This window comes from Ambystoma mexicanum, chromosome 5q (assembly GCF_040938575.1).
Source record: "Ambystoma mexicanum isolate Mex_15411 chromosome 5q, UKY_AmexF1_1, whole genome shotgun sequence".
Classification (NCBI taxonomy): domain Eukaryota; kingdom Metazoa; phylum Chordata; class Amphibia; order Caudata; family Ambystomatidae; genus Ambystoma; species Ambystoma mexicanum.
In genome coordinates, this window is record NC_090933.1 from 646,998,365 (window position 1) to 647,019,777 (window position 21,413).

The following is a 21,413-nucleotide window of genomic DNA, read 5'->3' on the forward strand; positions in this document are numbered from 1 at the left end:
CAGCCATAATGCTTTCCAGCGGCCATTATGATGTTCCTGATGCAAGTAGCGCACAGGAATGTTGCAGGGCCTGGACTATTGGTGTAAAAACATCCCACATCCCCAAGAACAACAACTGCTGAGTTATCTTTGGAAATGTTTCCAATGCTGGCCATTAAGTGTTCCTCAAATTTAGGGGTTATTCTGGGAGGACGATGCAGCAATAGGAAGCTTATGGAAGACACAGAGTTAACATTGAGTTTAACATGGAGGGATTCACAGTGTTCCAAGTCGGGGGTACTGGGGATGTGTGGATATTTAGTTCCTTTCTAAATATAATAGCAACCCCCCTCCTCTCCCTGTAACTCGATCTGCGTGAAGCATAGTGTGACTTTCTGGCGTGGCCAAAGACATCACATGACATGTAGTTTCGGTGATCCAAGTTTCAGTGAGAAACAGAATATCCAGTTCCTTTCTGAGATCATATCTGCTATTTCGGTTGCATGTTTTATTATAGAAGGAGCATTTAGTAGGCAACAGTTGAGATGGCCATTTGACTGAACTAGGGTATTAATCTTATCTGTATTCTTAGCGTCTGAGAGAGCATCACATACCCTCAGTTCCTCACCTAGGAGGGGCTTCTTTTGTACAGTTCCAAAGCCGGTTTTACCACCCCTTCCATGATGGTTAAAAAAGCATGTGTGGCACTACTATATTTTTCTAAGGTGACACAAGCCTTGTCCAGCCGTGATGTCTCAACGGTCCCCAGATAGTCCTAAAACTTGGCCCGTTCAAGTCTCTGGTCTGCTCCTCTAGCGTGCAATTCCTGCTGTTTAGCGGACCTGGGACTAAAGACTAAGGTCTTAGTTTTGCCAATGTTCAAACACAATTATAGCCACCCGCACTTCAACAAGGATGCCAGGGTGGCTCTAAGCCAATGTGATAAAGTTGAAAGAAGTACTGCATCATCCACAAAGAACAGCGCAGGGTATCTGTCAGGAACCATTTTGGGAGGGTCTACACATTCCTGTAACAAGGCTGTAATATCACTGATTCGATACAAATACAGAATAAAAGAGTAGAGAGGACACATCCCTGTCTCACACCATTTTTGACATTGAACAGAGATGTGACCTAGCCAGAAAAACCAAAAAGTACCACCGCCTTGTTAAAGTAAAGTGACTGAATACTTGAAATTAGGCAAAGTGGCATATTCCTGCACACTAGGACCTGTCAGAGAAGATCATGTGGAACACCATCTAATGCCGTCTGGAGGTCCACAAAGACGGCATGCAGTTTCATCTTCCTCAAGATTGTATATTTCTGGACAAACATAAATAAGCAGACACTTTGATCTGTTGTACCTGTTCCTCTCTGAAATCCCGCTTGCAGGGTGCTAATAATTCTATTTTCATCAACCCATTGCTAAATGTACTTTAAAATTACTTTGGCAAAAACCTTTCCGGAACTATGCAGCAAGGAGATTGGCTGGTAATTAGCCAGTTGATCTCTTCCACCTTTTTTCTTTTTTTAAACTTTGTTTATTGCATGGTCATGTTACCAGGCACATAATACAGCATTGTATACATACAGTGTGCAACAGTTTGGTCACCCTTTTTGAAAATAGATACAATTCTGGCATGGTGTCAAGAATATGGAACTGAAGTCGTACTAATACAGGCAGAAAAAAGTCTCCACAAAACAGGGGCCCAAATTAGTGACTCATTTTAATAAATATCAATTGGGGCCCTGTTAGGCCCGACACTTTGCCCCCCACCCCACCTAATCCCTGCTGTTATCCGATAGCTGCGAGTACATCTTCAACACTAAACGTCAACTTTCTTTCTTCCATCAAGGAGCTTGGGCAGGTAACATTAACCAGTCCCGAGTCCGCACTCCCACCATATAACTCAGCAAAGTGATCTTATCACCTATCAAGGGTTCAATGTCCATGTCCTCATTGACCTCAACACCATTAATCAGTTTCCAAAAGGTAAGGCTATCACCATTGTCGTAGGCATTTGCAAGGCACTTCCACTTTTATACCAGGAAAGCGTCTTTTTTCTTTTTAGTTACACTTTTATAATACGCTCTGCTGGAACGCACAGCAGATTGTCTACGGAGGGGCCCTTTGATAAACTAGTCAGCAAAACTTGTTGTGCCTGAGCACACGCCTCGTCGCACCACTCTGCCTTTGCTAGAGCATGTTTTTTAACTACCAAACTTGGATAAGTAACCAACAGATACATTCCTGCAACTATCTTCTCATACTCCTCTAAAACTTCATAGTCATCAATGCCTTCAATGCAAATCCTTCCAATTTGCGGAAGTATAGCCTCGTAGAGATTCACATTAATGTCCTGTTCTATACGTTTTGCCTATCTGACACCCCTAGGTGAGTGACCTGTGACATTCAATGCCTGATTGCGATTAGTAACTTCAACTGGGGTCAAATTGTGCACAAGGGAGAAGGAAATTGTTAGAGGTCTGATCACTATCGTGATTGTCTAAGATTACAAACTTGCCCACATTTTTCCGATCCTAAACAGATACAAGCATGTAGTCAAAAAGAGTTGAGCCAATAGGCCCCAAAAAGCGGCTGATCAGTAGTAAACCTCCCATTGCATGTTCTTTAATTCCAGTGCATAAAAAATGCGAGATGTTTCAACCGCAAGACTATGAGCTTTTTTTGGTGAGGCGGCAATTAGAGGATATTTATCACACGCTTCATCCAGGTCGTTCCAAAGACCTTTGGCATCCATCAGGGGTTCAATTTGAAAGTTAAAATCCCCAGCACCCACTATGTGGGTATTCTTCAGATCAGGCCCCTCCCGTGCCTGGACCAGGCCATATATTACTTACGGTATATATTACTTACGGTAACCGTGGAGTTACGTTTGTTATAAACATTTAGGGGGGCTGGACATTATGATCAAAACTGTATAAAAAGTGTAAATGTTTGGACGTCCAGTACCTCTCACTTCTCACACCGAAAGGGCTGGTATTCGCTGTGATGTAATGAGGGCCAGATAGCTATCTGATACTTTGTTTCTTTGTAAACTGTACAGTTATAGAATAAAGATCTGTGAATCTTTATAAGCCTGTGTTTGGTGTATTTCCTTTTGGGGTACTCAGCCTCGATATTTCCTTTTGCTTTCACAGATGGCGCCCGAATAGGGAGCCTCAAGATTGATGCCAGCTCGTTGAAGGTTGACGCGGCTATCGGACCGTGATCGGACGGTGTAAAAGGGGGCCCCTTTCTTGGATGAGAAGAGACACCTCAGCAGGGCTGCATGACCCGATCCCTGGACGGTGAGGCCGCGGTCCGAGCCGGCATCTTGACGAGGGTCCATATATCGGGGCGGGCAGATTTGCCAAAATCACCAACCACGTGGGACCTTAGTTAGAACTTTGTAATCTGATGGGACCTCGGACCTCCTTAGGATTTGACCAGGTGAGTCGTGACCCGATTCTTAAGTACCCTGATAATTTGTTCTGGCGCATTACACTTTCAAGTGCAATTATTGACCAGGTAACACTAGTATTCTGATATGCCTGGGAAATTGTGTGCCTGCTTCAGGGCATTATTCCGCAGTGATAGACAATCTTTGGAATTTGGCCGACCGGCACCAACGGAGGGGTCGCCGGCATGTACTATGTACTGTAAGCACAGCATTGGTAGTATAGTATTTAATGATATTTGGCACAGACAAACTAGACATGTTTCCGAGCTTCAGTGACCAATCAATGGTAGTTTTGAAATTCCTCGTATTGAATACTTAGAATCATATTATTGAAGAAAAAGGCTAGACCTGCAGCATTATGTATTACAGAATTGGAAGAAAGAAGCTATGCAACAGCTTAAGAGTAGAGAAAAGCATGCGCACCGTCATATGACGAACGCCGAAAAAGCATTGATATATGAACAGAATAAACAGTTTGAGTCAGTTAGGAATATGAATGGGGCTTTTTCACTTGGTGTCCAGAAAATGTACCCTTCTAAAGACTTTCATGTATCCAATGAGCTTATTGACAAACTTTTAAATGAACGAAGGCCTGGTGCCACTGCGCCACCTCCGTATGTTCCTCTTCCTGCTGTTATTCCTCCTCCCGTAGCTCCTCCTATTGCTCCTCTTAACGTTCCTCTTCCTCCGGCTGTTGTTCCTCCTCTTGTCGTCGCTCCTCCACCTGCTCCTCCACCTTAGCCTGCTGTTCCGGGTCCGGTGGGTTTGCCTGCCGTGCCAGTGATAATACCTCTGTTTCCGAATGTATAAAATGAGCCTACTCTCCCTCTTCCAAGTGGTTCTACACCGCTTGTAGTAGTTCGGGCAGTGGGATCGAGGGTTGTAACTCGTAATACTGTGTCTTCAGAGAGAAATCATGAATTGACTGCATGGGCTAAACATTGCATGGAGAAGGGTGAACAAGCTGATGTTCTTGCCACACTCTGTAATTTGGACAATTTTCCTGAGAAAAATGTTTTTATTGAAGGATTAGGAATTCATTTATGTGTAATGTGGAACAGGCTAAATGATATAGATCTCCAACAAGGGTTAAGGGATCTGAATACTTTAGCATTCTCTAGAGATACTGCAGAGAAAGTACAAGAGCATGTCGAGAGGGTTTTTGTGTATAGAAGGGAGTTGTAAAGGTTAAGGAATGAAGATGTAGATGATGATAGTTTGGACGTTATGTTAGTGCAGAAACGGTTCTTTCCTTATCGTAAATGGATTAATAAGGAGAAACAAATTTGTACGAAAGATGCGATTAGGTGGATCTCAGACATGTCGATAACTCCCGTTGAAGTATATGACACATATAGTCAGTATACACCAGAAATGCAGAGGAAAGTGATACAGGTAATGGTAGAGTACCTGCAGGATGAATGTATAAAAAGAAAGATTTGTTGTCCCGCAGAGTTATTGAATATTTATAAGAGGGCTTTTTGTTTGACACTTCTTCCGCTGCTTTAGCGCTCGATCTAGCTCTGTTGTGCGTTCGGAGTTGCCTACTTCTCAGTTGCCTTTGAGAGAGGTTCCTCTAACATTTGCCCCAAATAGAGATTTCCACTGATCCTGCAGCAGGTACACCTGCTCAAGCTATTCCTGCACATTATGTGTCACAGTAAGTTCACGTCCCGTTCTCGAGACAGGAAGTGAACACCATTAAACAATCTATTCCCGATATTAGGAAGAATCCGACAGGGTTCTACAAAGAAATAGAGTCTGTCATGCAATCATCAGTATTCACCTTAAGTGATATTGATTTGTTATTTCCCGTACTCCTGCCTGTTGATTTATGGAAGCAGATTAGGACTGTAGATGATGTACCAGGGTTAGGAGATACATGGGATAATATGGCTAGACTCGATAGAGAAAGTCCAGCTGGTGAGAGACCACCACAGGTAATATTAACTTTGCCTGATAGAATAGTTACAAAATTGAAAGCTATAATTCCTGAAAGAAGGATTATTTGGGACAAGCTTACTGCCTGAGTCCAAAGGAAGTCTGAGGGTGCTACTGAGTTCTTTAATCGGTTCGAAAGAGTATTTTCAGATTACAGTGGGCAAGACTTAAGCACAAAGTCTGGGAAACGACTATTTGTGGACAAATTTGTGCGTGGATTGCTGCCTGACATCCAGTCACAAATTATGTCCTCAGAGAGCGCCTGGCAAGCGAAGTCTCAGTCAGAAGAACTGCATATGGCTCAGTACTATGAGAATCGTGTCAATAACGAAAAGGAAAGAGTTGAAAAGAGGAAAAGTGACTTAAAGACAAAAGTATTATTGCAACAAATTGTTAGAGGCCCTAGAAGGGGTAATTCGCAATTTAGGGGTCAGTATGTTCCAAAGGGAAATGTGCATTGGGTCCTGTAAACATAAACCAGTGTGCTTATTGCAAACAGGAGGGTCATAGGCGTGCACAATGCCCGATCCTCCAGAAGAGGTCGAATAACGCATTTGGGAATATGGGTAGACGATCCAGAGGCCGCCCAGGTGCAGAGGGTGCTGGTAGAAGTCAGTTCTGACAGGATTCCCAGCAACCTTTTTCACAAGACAATCTGGCACCAAGTGTGGATAATAGAAACATTTTTGATCATCCTTTTGCCGCTTACCTCTCTGAAGAACTTCCTTTCGACGACATTCTGTTTCGCTAGGATTGCCCGAAGCAGGGTTTGGAACCAACGCCTATTCCCGTTAATCAGAAAGGTCCCTACTTTGAGATGATAGTGGGAAATAGGAAGCATCTATACTTGATAGATACAGGAGCACAGAAGTGTTCCATTGACCATTCACGGGTTCCAAACATTCCACTGTCAGGGCACACCAATGTTTCTGTAGGGTTTTCTGGCACACCAGTTGTCTGTCCGGTTTCTTCGCCGGTACCTATTTGTTTGGGTCCATTTACAGACCACTGTCCATTCCTTTTGACCACGAATTGTGGCGAAAATGTGTTGGGGTTGAATCTGTTGAAGGAATTAAATGCGGTAATTAATTGTTCTTCTGATGGAGTGCGTTTGACGATTTCACCACAGCAACTTTCTGTCTCTCAATTCTTGACCAGACCTTTGCCGCTGGAATTTAGTGATGTTCCGGAGTGTTTGTGGGCAATTGACGACAATGATGTCGGTGTTTTGCAAATTGAGCCTGTTAAGATTATTTTGAAACATGGAGTGAAGTTGCCACGTATTCCCCAGTGTAAAATCTCGGTCGATGGTGAGCAAGCTTTGAAATGCATAGTCTCCGATTTTGTGCACTGTCAGGTGATTGAGGAAATTGCAGGTAGTTTGTGCAATAGTCCGATTTTGCCCATGTACAAAAAAGGCGATACTGCGATTTCCTTTCGTTTCATTATTGATTTACGCGCCATCAATAAGATTGTTGCTCCACAATTTCCCATTGTGCCTTATGTAACGACAATATTAACCATGATTCCAGCTTCAGCCACTCACTTTAGTGTGGTGGATCTAAAGAACGCCTTCTTTAGTATCCCTGTACATAAAGACACTAGATACTTGTTCGCGTTCACCTTAGGGTGACGCTCGTTTACCTTTACCCGTGCACCGCAAGGTTACACGGAGAGTCCCAGCATCTACAGTAGGACTTTGAAAGAGCAGCTCGACACACTCGAGTTGCCCACTACTTGTACACTGCTCCAGTATGTAGATGATCTTCTCTTAGCTGCTGACTCAGAGAGCGCTTGTAAGGCGGGCACCGTGTTGTTGCTTATCCACCTAGCACAACATGGACACAAAGCTTTGCTTAAAAAATGTCAATATTGTCGACAGGAGGTCGCCTATTTAGGCTATCTCCTGTCAAAGGAGGGAAGAAGGTTGACGCCTGAATGGATAAAAATCATTTCTAACATATCTGTCCCAAATACACAGAAGGAAGTCAGAGCCTTGATAGGAATGGCTTCTTACTGTAGGCAGTGGATCCCAAACTTCTCCTTAGTGATTAAACCAATGTTGGCTCTGACGAAGAAGGGCATTTCTTCACCATTGCCGTGGAACTTGGAACACCAGCGAGCATTTGATCTGCTCAAGATTGCATTGTGCTCGGCACCAATTTTGGGCACACCAAACTATGAAAAGGCCTTTGTGTTGTATGTGCATGAATGTGATGGATGTGCTTTGGCTGTATTAATGCAGGAACACGGAGGGAAGAATAGGCCGTGCAGCTACTTTTCTTCCGCCCTTTATCCTGTAGCATGCGCTTTGCCAAGATGTTTGAGAGCTGTCGCTGCTGCTGCTGTGTCCGTAAAACAGAGCGAGGGAATGGGCCTAGGCCATGCTTTCACATTGATGATACCTCACTCTGTAGATGTTCTATTAAACAGAACACAAAAGCAACACCTCACCTCCGCACGATTAACGAGATATGAATTGATCTTGTTTGCAGCGCACATCCAAATAAAGAGGTGTTGTGTCCTTAATCCAGCTGAACTTTTACCTTTCCCGCAAGGTACTGCTTGCAGTAACGAAGAGTCACATGACTGCCTTTACATTACAGAACAAGAGACCAGAGGCAGAATCGATCTAAGAGACATTCCTTTGAACAATCCACAAAGGGAGCTGTTTTGTGATGGCTCCTGTTTCAAACTCCCGGATGGTACATCCACAGCTGCTTATGCAATCACCACATTGAGCACGGTCGTGGAGACCAAAAGAATCACGCATAAATCCGCGCAGGCCACAGAGATTATAGCATTGACCCGAGCATGTGAACTTTCCGAAGGGCTTATCGTAAACATATATACTGACAGTCAGTATGCCTTTGGGGTGGTTGACAACTTCGGTAGACTTCGGGCAGAACAGGTTTTCTTGAACTCACATGGCACTAAAATCCAGCATGGCTCCTTGATAGTACAGTTACTCTCAGCGCTTGCACTCCCTACTCAGCTAGCGATTATAAAATGCGCAGCACATCAGAAGATTGTAGATAATGCAGGAAAGGGGAACACTTTCGCTGACCAGATAGCCAAACAGACTGCCACTGATCCCTCTTCAGAAATGTATACTTCAAGGGAAGCCACAAATGCCTGTACTTTGGATGAGGGTATTGAATCCATAAAGAACATTCAAGCCGATGCCACGTTAGAGGAATCTAAGAAATGGGCTGAGGCTTTGGTGAAATTGGATGATGATGGGTGTTGGGTGGACAAGGTTGAAGGGAAATGGTTACTACCTGACGCGTATGTTACGATGATGGTTGTTATGGCTCATGGTCCCACCCATATTTGTGCTCGTAAAGTCACCAAAATGTTGCAAAATGTGTGGGTAAATGATAAAATCCCTAAGGTAGCTGAGCGCTTCATTCAAGGGTGTATGATTTGTCTGCAACATAATGTGGGAAAGGGCACATTGACTCCTAGGGGTAGTTTTGGCCCACCTTCTGTCCCCTTTGAAGTAATTCATTTTGACTTCATAGAAATGGAGCGTTGTAATAACTTTAAATACGTACTAGTTGTTATATGTGCCTTTAGCAAATGGGTCGAAGCTTTTCCCGTCAAAGATGCCACAGCTTTGACCACAGCAAAGACCAAGCTGAAGGAATATTTTCCAAGATTTGGTTTGCCAATAGTCATCTGGTCGGACAATGGTCCACATTTTATCGCTGCTGTAATTCTGCAGATATGCACGGGATTACAGGTCGATAAACGGTTCCATTCGGCCAGACACGCACAGAGTGCTGGACTAGTAGAAAGACACAACGGCATCATTAAGAACAAGCTCGTTAACTGAAATGGCCGGACGCCTTACCGATCGTGTTATTGTCCATGAGGACGACCCCTCAAACTAAGACTGGGCCCTCTCCCTTTGAGGTGGTCATGGGTAGGCCAGCTAACATTTAGAACATACCAAAACCTCGTTCTTTACGAGAGGTCGAAAATGTACTTCTTTCTGATTACTGTGGCCAGTTAACTAAAAATCTATATTTGATTTATCACCATGTGCGAGAGGCTTTACCTGTCAGATACAAGGGCTCCAGTCACAGCATATGGCCGGAGACTGGGTCCTCACAAAATCATTTGAGTGATCTTCTTGCCTCGCACCTCGTTGGCGGGGCCCCCATCAGGTCCTCCTGGTCACACAGGTGGCGGTGCGGGTAGCAGGCAAGAAGCATTGGATCCACGCATCTCACATCAAGAGAATTCTGTATCCTTTGCCACACGCTACAGAAGATACAGAACCCCTCACCAATGCTGTAACCAACGATCACGAAGCAGCAACTAGCATCGAGAGTGCGTCGGAGACTCTTCCTGAGCCCGTGGGGCCTGGGGAAACAGCCACTTTATCTCCACACTCTCCAACAGTTCCATTTTCAAAATGTGCTCCGAATCTTGTGTCCGATCTCGCTTTGCATTCATCGCTTCCATCGGGGAGTGACGACACATTGTTCACAGATCACTCAGTACCAGGGATCACAAGGTGCAATCTGCGTCCAAGGAAGTAGACTTACTGTACGGTTCGGCTGTGCCATCAAGGAAAATCATTGAAGAGCTTGTCTCTGTGGCCCGAACTTTTTGTATATAAGGGGATTCTGTTGGCTAGGGTTTGTGAAAGGACTAAGAAGATGCACGGTCTGGAGATCGCCAGCAAATAACTTTGGTGTAGTTGTTTGAGGAAACAATGCCTGCAACCGCTCCCGCTCGTACAGAACAGATAAGAGGCTGTGTGACCAGCCATGAAAAAGAACGATTGAATGTGTGGGCCCCGAAAAAATATTGTTTTCTTGTGATAATGTTAACTGGTTTTACAATAGTCATTGTCTTAGGATTCCGGTATCTAGAAGAAGTACAGCCGCTTGAAAATATGTTACCCACTGAAAATGTACCTACTGTTTCTACTCCTTTCGTGCATCTGCACACTATCTCCTAGAGACTCTCAGCACAGACAGAGTTACCACAATAACACTATATTACTCATTATGAATGCTACGCATGCCATTTTTAACAAATCCAATTGTTGGGTCTGTTTGCATTTATCGCAACATGGGGATAAGGGGCTGGGTTGGTATATTCATCCTTTACCTTTGACAACTGCATGCTATGCTTCTTTAAGGGCACTATTCTTTGGCCGATGGAACAATAGCATCTCGGGGAACTTTGATTGAACTAACTTGAATGATTTTGAGAAGCGAATTCTAACGCCCTGGGATGCTCACTCTTTGCGAATAGGAGCAAGCTTAATGTTGCTTCTATTAGGCCTTCTGATAGACTGTCCCTGTCCTTTTCAATCTTTGATCTCTTTCAAGATGACTCCTATAGGCAATAGGGATGCCACACCTCCTTCTTACACTCTTACCTCTTTCTGCATACAGAGGAATGGTATTCGTCAATGGGTGATTTCAAGGGTTGCGCCAACTTTGTGAATTTTACTAGTGAGGACAGACCTTTGTATGTAGGTGAACCTATCTACTTTTTTTGCGGTAATGTAGCATTTCGATAGTTACCCAGGGATTGGCAGGGAACCTGTTATTTAGGGATTCTGTTACCCGGGGTATTCATTGCTAGCACTGTAGAAATTTCAAAGGCTAGTCCACGGCGGGACGAGAATGGGGATACTTACACACAAATTCTGGGCGATGTGGCTAAATCTGCGGTGCCATTTTGGGGACAAATGCTGAACTCTGAAGATATCAGGAGACTTGCGAGAGTACTGGAGAGGACCATCAACCGGACCACTAACATACTCTATAATATGACGTTAGAAAAGAAAGCAATAAGGTTAGTGGCACTTCAGAACCGGATGGCATTAGATGTCATCCTGGCTTAGCGTGGTGGGGTATGTAAATTAGTGGGGTCCGCTTGCTGTGTTTTCGTGCCAGATTCCTCCCCAACTATCTTTAGGGCAATTCAAAATCTGCATGTTCTCAGATCAGAAGTGCATGTTCCCGAGGGAAACTGGGATCTTAGTGCTTGGTTCTGGGACCTCCTATGATCTTGGGGATGGAAGCTACTCTCGGTCTTGCTGATTATTTTAGGTATTCTGGTGTTTTTCTGCTGTTGTATACAATGTCTTCCTGGTATGTGTTCGATGTAAGGAGGATGTTGTGCACAAGCGATGAGTACATTAGGGCACAAAGTATACTCCTGAGGGAAAAATATCTAATGAACTTGTTCTGAAGGAAATCCCAGTATCTGACCTCATGGCAATTGATATCTCCGATAGTGATTCAGGATGTATGGACATTGAGACGTGGAATTACTCATAAAGTGACTAGAAGTAGTTTAGCGCTTGGCTTAGGCCAAAAGGAGGGTTTGTTAAACGGGATATGATATTGTGCCTCCTTTATTGTATATATATTGGCCTAAGCCCAGTCGCTCTGAAGAAAACCACGTAGCAAAGTTTCGATCTTAGATCGACTTAGCCGCCATTTTAGGTCCAGCTGCCATTTTCATTTCCATTCCAAAGTCATTCTGTGTTCTAAAATGGTGGACAGTGTTTCCCGCTCGTAACTGAGCCGTCCTGACCTTTGTACAGAAGTTAATGCCTAAACTGTCTGTTGGTCGAATGTTTGGGTCAAGTAAAGAGACCTTGTCCTACGTCTGACTTGTAGACAGAGGATTACCTGCGCCAACAAGTCCGATCCAAAGACATACATCAACTACAATGCTGTCTAAATACTGAACGTGGACACTTGTTGAACTAAATTGTAGACCGAGAATCATTAACCTTTGTGGGGCTGGACATTATGATCAAAACTGTATAAAAAGTGTAAATGTTTAGACGTCCAGTACCTCTCACTTCTAACACCGAAAGGGCTGGTATTCGCTGTGATGTACTGAGGGCCAGATAGCTATCCGATACTTTGTTTCTTTTTAAACTGTACAGTTATCGAATAAGGATCTGTGAATCTTTATAAGCCCGTGTTTGGTGTATTTCCTTTTGGGGTACTCAGCCTCGATATTTCCTTTTGCTTTTACAGAATGACTGATACTCCTTCAATACTACTGAAACTTGCACATGTATAATTGGGTGCCAGACACTTTGCATTAAATCAATTACAAACGATGTTTGATTAAACTTTTAATACCAGATTTCTCCAATACAATTTCCAAAAACATTTGCTTTATAAGTTATCATTTCTTAAAAGAATTACATTTTCAAATAAATAATGTTAGTTAATTGAGCTGACTTTCAATGTCCCAAAAGAAAATTTACTTCTGTGATCTTTAGTCAGAATAGATTATTTTATTTGGATTTATATCTCAGTAAAACTTTTAATTTTTAATGTCAAATTTCTCCAATGCAAGCACCAAAATGTCTTACTTTATACAGTTCACCCTTGTTTTTTTAATTGAATTTTCAATTAATGCTATTGATTAACTGAATCGACTTCCAAAGACCAAAAGGTAAATTGGCTTTTGGGATCTTTACTCAGATTGGATTCCCAAAAGAAAAATGCTGGTTTCTCAATTGACTCATTGAGATTTCTTCTTTTTTAATTTATACCTCTACACGTGTTTCACCACCAATTTTGGTGGAACTTTAGGAGGATTTTGGTATCTTTGAGATTTAGAATTCTTTGGTAGTTACTGTTTGAGTAGTTTGTGTCTATGTTAGCAATGTTATGGATGATTCAAACCTTGATGATTCCCCTTTGAAATGCTCTCTCTGATTCCTTTATTGGCAGAGTAAGTGCTGGATGTAGTTCTCCAGAAGGATGAGATTAGATGCATGCAAATTACACCCGCAATTCTATTTGTTCTGTAGCCCAAGTTTCCTGAAAGAAAATGAGCTAGAAGTCTGTTATAAAATTATCAAGAAAAACGACACAGGGAACATTTCCGCCAAATCAATCTTAGACCTCCGCGACTCCTAATGATGCGTATAGGTTTTAGTAGTGTCGCAATGGTGCGTGCAGGGAACGGAGACAAAGAGTTCCCTACTCCGTTTGTCAAAATTGAGAAGAATTCTGCACACATCAGTTACTGCGCCACAATAATAAACAGGTTTCTGAAGGCTGGTTTGTTTTATGTTTTAAGTCTTTAATGTGGCCCTTTAACATGACACGTGTTTCAGCATTCTTAGTATGCCTTTATCAAATCAGGGCAATAACTATCTGCTGTATTCTGAAGTGCATAATATCGTAGTGGTAGAAAGAGTCCCTTCAGACTCATGAGAAATGCGGGAGCTGCAAACTCCAGTGGTGGTGCTTCAGAACCCGACACGTGAAGCACCAGCACTGGAGTTTGCAGCGCCCGCATTTCTCATGAGTCTGAAGGGACTCTTTCTACCACTACGATATTATGCACTTCAGAATACAACAGATAGTTATTGCCCTGATTTGATAAAGGCATACTAAGAATGCCGAAACACGTGTCATCTTAAAGGGCCACATTAAAGACTTAACACATAAAACAAACCAGCCTTCGGAAACCTGTTTATTATTGTGGCGCAGTAACTGATGTGTGCAGAATTCTTCTCTGTTATAAAATTACACCAGCTTGGGATTTCCAAATGCTTGGAGATTCCCGCAATATTCCAGGAGAGTAGCTTACACGACATGTATGAGTCAGTCAACTCCTTCAAGTCCTCTATCTATGGAGAGCGAATGATCACTTCCCAATTCGGTAGTATTAGTGGGGGTGATTGACTTGTCAGAAGATGTTAGCCCTTCACCCTTATCTAGCATTGTGGCCTCCTACAAAGGCATAGTCGCTCTTGGGCTTATCATGGTTCCTTCAGGTGGGGTCTACCCGATAATCAATAGCCAAATGTCCATCCACCAGCTGGCTATTGATGAAAAACAGTTTAATACAATCAGACAGACCACTGGTGCCTTCCTTCGCACACACCCAACAATGTCCTCCTTAATGACTCAAACACACCCTTTCATGACCTAATCCAATGGGTCCATTTATTTTTCGGGGAGGTTTTGCTCTCATATACATTGGGTTTGGCTCTCATATACATTGTTAGGCAGTCTTTGGACATCACACATTATCACTGATGGAGGTTCAAGCCTGGGGGCCACAGACTCATTTGTAGGATACGTCACGCTCCCCACGTCCCTCCACCATCCATCAACCTGGTGCACTGCGGTTGACCCCCAAAAATATTGGTGGCCTACCTAGCTGTGTGCATCAATGACATCAATAAGTGGTCTGGGATTATTCTGGGGATACAAATCCCTAGGTGGAACAGATAAATTCAAATTACCCAAAACGTTTGACTGAGCAACTGCAGCCGGGGGAAACACCATCAACCCCTCACGCTTTTACTCATGGAATAGTACCTCTTCCTAGGTCTGAGCCATGCCCTGCAACTCCTCCCACACTTTTGTGGGGGGTTTTATGCCTTAAAACTCCCCACTGATCAAGTCTGGAGGTAAGAATGCGAATGCTGCTATTCAAAGACATAATATCGTCCTTCAACTCCTTTAAGCTCCTTTATGGAATTTAGGGACTTAAGCGTATTAGTCAGCTCACTTAATTCATGTCGGATAACTTCTTATATATATCTGATGAAATGTTGGTATCAAGGGCAGACATCACCCTTGTCCCAACATCACAAGCTACCTCTTTCCTTCTACCACATTTAACTTTGCGCCCACAGACATCACAATGTTCTCCTGTACCTTGCTGTTGGTTCCACCCTTCTTCTGTTTCTGTTAACCCTGCCACTCCTCTCCTTGATGGCTTAAGGCCGAGAATCTATTAGTAAGGAGGAATAAGGGGTAAACCACTACATCTCCCTCAGGCAGCCGATCTGTGGAGACCTCCAACTCAGCAATCGTCAAGTCACAAGCCCCCTTAACAACTAACTCCTTAATTATCTATGCTGAAGCCTCATATGCCACAATATTTGCAATGTCCTCTACATCACCTGGCACCTCCACCATGTATTGGGGATACATCTCAACAACATCACAAAGGGTAATACCAGCAGAACACAATCCTGCTGTACTAGCTGGTAAAACAAAGTTTCTCCTTCCTTCTTGTCCCAATTTCTTTTCAACCTCAAGGTGATCCTCAGTTTGCTTCACATGTCGTCAGGGACAAATTGTTCTAGTAACAAGAGTGGTTACCCTATCATCCCGGGCAGGGTCAATAAATTTACCCTTTCCTCCCACAATCACACAATTTGAACCTACACGATTTGTCATAGAACAACTTTCAATAACCCTCCTCTCCCCTTTCCCACTGACATCCAAACAGTCAATGGGGCTCATTACAAGTCTGGCGGTAACCATGCCGGTATTACCGGCGGGTTGCCGCCGAACCAGTAAATATTTACTGGCGCCTGACTTGCCGGTAACACTGGGGGATTACAACCCCGGCGATCCACAAAGTCAGGTACCGGTAAATTGTAATTCCCCATTCCCACAGAGTCACATAGGACTCTATGGGAATGGGGAACAAAGAAGCACCGGCACCGTTAACGAGATTGTATATTTGATCTTCTTTGTTGGACAGAATCAAGAGGTAGGCTAACACGACACCAGTGGACCTAGTTGCGATTCTGTGAAGTCAGGGCCTGCTGACCACAGTCCTCTTCAGACTTCGTTGTTTTGATGGATCTCAGTTAGTTAAAAGTCTGAAGAAGGGTCTCCATAATTGAACTGGCACGATGAATGCTCATAGGGAAGCCTGATCAAGCAGATGAAACAGATCCTGTTGCACCAACGAGAAGGTGAGGACCTTGAATTTGATACGCTGACTTCCTGAGTTGGTTCATGCATTCAAGATTTTTTAATCCATGGTTAATTCAAGCAGTTTGTGGACATACATGGGTTCATTGTGGGATTGATGGCCTTAAGTCAGCTGAACAGGAACTCTTGGTGAAGACCAACGAAAAGCAACACATTTTTAAATAAACTTCGTCTAAACTGCAGCCAAAAACTAAATGGGATCAAAGTCTGCTTTACCATTCAAATGGGCTTGACTCACTTTAGGTTTGTCTCCGATAAAGGATTGCGGCACAATATTTTAGTGTCTTTTTGATTGATGAGAGGTTTGAGCTCCTATTCGTTTTGCGGCAGTGTATCCAGATGCACAACTCTGGGATGACTTCAGCTCTTATGATAATCTCCTCAAAGGCTTCTAGAAACTGAACTTGTGAAATCTACCACTCACTAGGAGGGATGGGCATATCACAAATGGCCCACCACTGCTATATGGGGCTTCCATTAATTTGCTCACCAAAAGCAGGTTAATCCGATCACTTCAACAATTACGAGAACACAGAAGTATCCCAATAGTGCCGTTAACAAGCCTGGGAGCAGGCAGACATTCTGAATGTGGTAAACGTCAATTTCTGGGAGATTCACAGAGTGCAAGTTAGTGGCTTTAATTGCCAACAGTCAGGTTTACTGCTTTACATGTATTTCATATCAGATATAGACACATGGCATGGACCTTTTAACTATAAACTTTCATATCCAACTCAACATTGATTCATTTTAATCAGTTACCATTCTGAAATTACTTAGGAACTCAAATCATATTACTGAAAGGAAATTACCCCTACAATTCCAAGCTCTGGATAACTAGCCTCGAACGTGTTTTCGGTAACAACACCCTGGTCATGAGCTCCTTGCATGTGAGGATCCCCTCAGCTCTGCCCCCACCCCTCTGATAAAAATCTTTTTTGCATTCCAACCCTCATAATCACTCTCAAATAGCCTTTCATACAAAACATTTAATGTATGCTATACAACTAAACATCATGACTTCAGAAGACGCAGATTGTTACAGTGAGATATCATGCTCCTCGTTGTAGATTCTGGACTGCCCTGAATGCTAGTGACTGCTCGTCCATTCAACAGCCAAGAGACACTGCAGGAGTAAAATGGACACTGCTGTTAGCCCAGACCCCTCCCACCCACATCCACAATAATAGAGTTAATTGATCATAAGCATCGAAAAATAGGATTTCACAGTCTACCCACTTAGAACTGCACCATTGTCATAAGTTACAATAAGAGAAACCGGCCCCACCAACCATCATCCAAACAAAAAGAAAAAGGATGAGGATGTTACAAAGAATGTAATAAAAATAAGAGCTTGCTAGAAACGTTTTACAGGATATACAAACTTACCCATTAATTGAATTGAAAATATGTTCATATTCGGCTTCAGTCAGATTAATTCTAGAAAAGCATAACAAATATTTGGTTAGTAATATTAAAATATAAATCTTTTCGTTGCAGGTGAGGATACATTTGCTTTTATAACAGAGAACACGAAGTATCTATGCAGGATCCCCTTTAAAGTCAAAAGAACAAAATCATGTATCTCAAATGTTTCATGCTTAAAAGCAATGATCGGCTTTTTCATGAGGTACACCAGCACTAAACGCTCCTATGACGTTGAACTTTACAGGGTGAAAACAGAATATGTGAATTTCTGAAAGTGTAGGTTGGCTAATTCAACTGGCACAGCCGGATGGCGAAATAAATATCGAGAAGATTTCCCTAGTATACATTAATAGGATTTTGGGGGCATTAATAAAACCAGTGCCCATCTAATTCACTCTCTTGCATGCAGTACCCTGCTCATTTCCATACAAGTTATTAGGGGCAGTATTCTCGTAGTGCAGGTTTTTTTCGGTTCAGAACAGCAATGCTCCTCTGGTGGGGCCATTGTTGCACTGTCCCTGAAGACAAGGAAAAGAGGGTTGCTGAAACCTCCGGACTGACAGGGCAGGAACTCTGAGGGAGAAAAAGGGCCAGGCAGCTAGTGGAAAAGCTGACAGGCAACTGTGCCAGCCGCCTGGGTGGCGGCTGGGCGCACAGGCACTCCACTGAGGAGCCGCAACCCACAAGGTTATTGTCAGTGCCTGGCACCGTACTGGTGGCATCGTGTGGCACTGAAGGAGTGGTGGGGCTGGCTTGCCCAGTCACTGATACTGGCAGTGTGCAGTGCCCATTGGTGAGAAGGGGTCCTTCCAGAAAATGATGTGAGGATATGATCAGGAAGAGAGAAAAGAGAAAAAATATATATTATTTTTTTAGCAGGCCGCGCCGCCCCCCGTGCATGAGTCTATCCGTCGCGTGCTACGGCCTTGAGGGAGACACAGAGGGCCCATGCGAGAAGCTGAAAGCTTTGCCGGGTTTACCGTGAGTAAACAAATCCTGCCGCAGGCAGGAACAGGTGCTGTGAGCTGTAGACATGGGGAGGTTTACCCCTCGTCGCCAATGTTAAATGGTGGTGGGCCTGGTCCAGATCAGGCCCCCGGAGCTGACAAAGGATGCGGACACCAGTCTGATGCATACCTTTATTGGCGTCACAGATGACTGCTTCTGCAGTCTCTTAAAGCGGACATAACATCGCGCGTCTCAGCAGCGAGGAGCCAGAAAATGCTAACTTTGACAGCAGGCTAGGATGCAAATGCGACACAATGCAGTACCACTGGAAGAAAGGCGCCACACAGCAACCTGGACTGGCCGATGGCGGTTACTTCTTCCTTAAACAGTCCCATCAGCTTGCACTCTGACAGTCCAAACCTAGGACTCCTCTGCCCTGGGAGACTTCCACCTTCGACTCACCCTCTGCCACACTCTACCCACATTCTTGCATCCCAATCGAACCCAAAATCTAACTGCCCAAAACAACTCATTTCCCCCACAGCCCCCCAAGTTGAACGTCATTGCAAAAATAACAATACCCTGTTGTCCAGAAATCAGTGTGCGTATTCTCTAATGGTCAATCCTTTATTGTCCTACAACACTGACCTCCAGATGATCAAACATCTCCATTAACCTTACCGGATAAGCTGCTAGTGCAGTTGCTTAGCAATTTTAAGACCTTGGCTCTTACCTTACACCTAGCCTTGATAATGTAACAAAATCACTCTATTGCAAATGTCATTTAATATCTGAAACAAATCTAAATTAAGTCACATATATAGATATATACACTTCTATATACCAATAAGCACAATCTATTATATAGGGAATCATGTATTATATTATGTGACACTCCACCATGCCGATAGTCTGGTATCCCTTCAGCCAAGAACTTGCTGGGTCCTTAACCCGGCTGCTCTCTCCTTTTCCCCACAAAGCATGCAGTCGACACCCAGGGCACCGTCAGTGACAAGCTACATATGCCCCACTGCCCTGGGGCACAGAACACTCTTCATGTCACTGGACTGCTTGGAGATAGCTATTGCCGAGAGGTGTAGCTGTGTTGTGAAATGGAAGCTTCTGCTTTAAGGATGATGATCAAATACTTCTGGGATGATGAAGCTCATGGAGTTAACATTCCCTGAGTAGAACCAAATAGAAATAATGTTGACTGGCAAGACTTTGATGGATCAGCAGCAGACAGTTCCTGCACGAGGTCTTGCCAACACAGCACTGGCCATCCTTTCCAGATTTGATGCAGAAAGTAGTTGGGGAATTCCCATTCCTATCCAGCAAACACAAATACTAAGACCTTCCTTGTTTGATGTTCTCAAGAGACCGACTAGCAGGCCTCGAACTTAATGCCAAATGTAAGTGACAAATGTTGTCAACTTGTCTAAAATAAACAATTTCTTAACCTATTTCTCAATATCACAGTCACTGGGATAAAGTGCCCAACTGCTTCTTGATTGCCCAACACAGTCTCAAAGATAAACAAAGTGAATAGAGCCTGCCAGTCTGCGCTCCCTCAGATAAGGTCAGTCAATACCAGCTATAACTTGGTATAGTAATTAGTCCATTACAATGTAAATAAAGATGTAAATGCAAGTATTTATTCACAAAAGTGGACACTACACGCCAACACGTGTTTCAGCCCTCTCCGGGCCGTCCTCAGGGCGTATTATCACTGAGATGGTCAGTAACTGATGGTTGTGAATTGGGAGAGTAATAGCATCAGTCAATCTGCAATGAATATATTTACTGGTGCCTAGGGTTAGGTATAACTCGGTGAGAAGTAGTTTGCCGGATAATCCTAGCGTCTTAAATGTGTGAGTGAAATTTTTAAACGCCTGAATGCGTGTGCAGCACGGCGATTTCTGCCGTCTGCCTGCAACTCCCTGGAAGGCTCAAAGATATATCGCCTAGCAGGGGTGTTGATAGGTCTAGGAAGGAAGGATAGCTCAAAGGCAACACGTTTGTCTTGCAAAGACAACGCAGCGTAACAAAGGTTTGAATTCGATCCTGCGCTCAGAAACCACTTGTTGGTATTAAGCGCATTATAAAATAATTATTAGAATTATTATAATTAGCTAGCCTTTTGGTTGTAGCCCCTTAGCCTCAATCCGGGGCTACCACCAAATGACCTGTGGCGATAGCCCCCCACCTCCTCCCTCCTAGCGACGCCTCTGCGCATGGAAGCTGCTCTACTCACTTCACAGTCACAAGGATACAGCTCACCATTTATATTCCATCTAGAGCGCAGTGGGGGGTTGTTTTCTCCCTTCGTTGTGTACAGATTTATAGTGCCCTGTCACTTCCTAGGGATATAGTGCCCTTCTTTCTTGCAAATAAGGGATTATCGCACAGTGGGGAAGCAATCAATGGAGAATCAATCAAATGCCTTCCGGTAAGGGTGTATTAAACAAACAAGGTGTAATATGAAACAAGAGATGGAGGGTGGTAATGGTAATGTTTATTTGTAAAACACCTATACATAAGGCAAGTGTTTCATAGCGCTCAAGGAGGGTGGAACATGGCGAAAAAACAACAGTCATTCAGGGCCCTTGAAATTCTGGACGATAATAGTCTGCCAGGCAGAGTAATTGCAAATAATACAATGAACAGTTGAGACAACAGCAAATCAGTCTGACGACAACTCTGCAGTTTTCCAACTGCAATTAGGAGTGAACTCGGGGAGGGGGCGGGGGGTCAGATAGACTATATTCAGGCAAGGTGCATTCGGAATGCGCAAGTGCACAGATGGTTAAAGTAGAGGGGGGGCAAGTTCTGGGGGCGTGGGGGCCAAGTGCACCCAGTCGGTGGAGACTGGGGTAAGTGCAGAGAGAAAATCTCTCTT

The 21,413-nt window shown here is 43.6% G+C and overlaps 1 protein-coding gene across 1 annotated transcript in view; it reads right to left on the reverse strand.

The window, feature by feature from the left end:
- GGH (gamma-glutamyl hydrolase) overlaps positions 1–21,413 on the reverse strand; it is a 367,715-nt gene that overhangs the window by 122,179 nt on the left and 224,123 nt on the right. Inside the window, exon 3 of the mRNA XM_069622120.1 lies at positions 17,528–17,578. Coding sequence (XP_069478221.1) covers positions 17,528–17,578 — 51 coding nt within the window. The remainder of the gene's footprint in view (positions 1–17,527; positions 17,579–21,413) is intronic.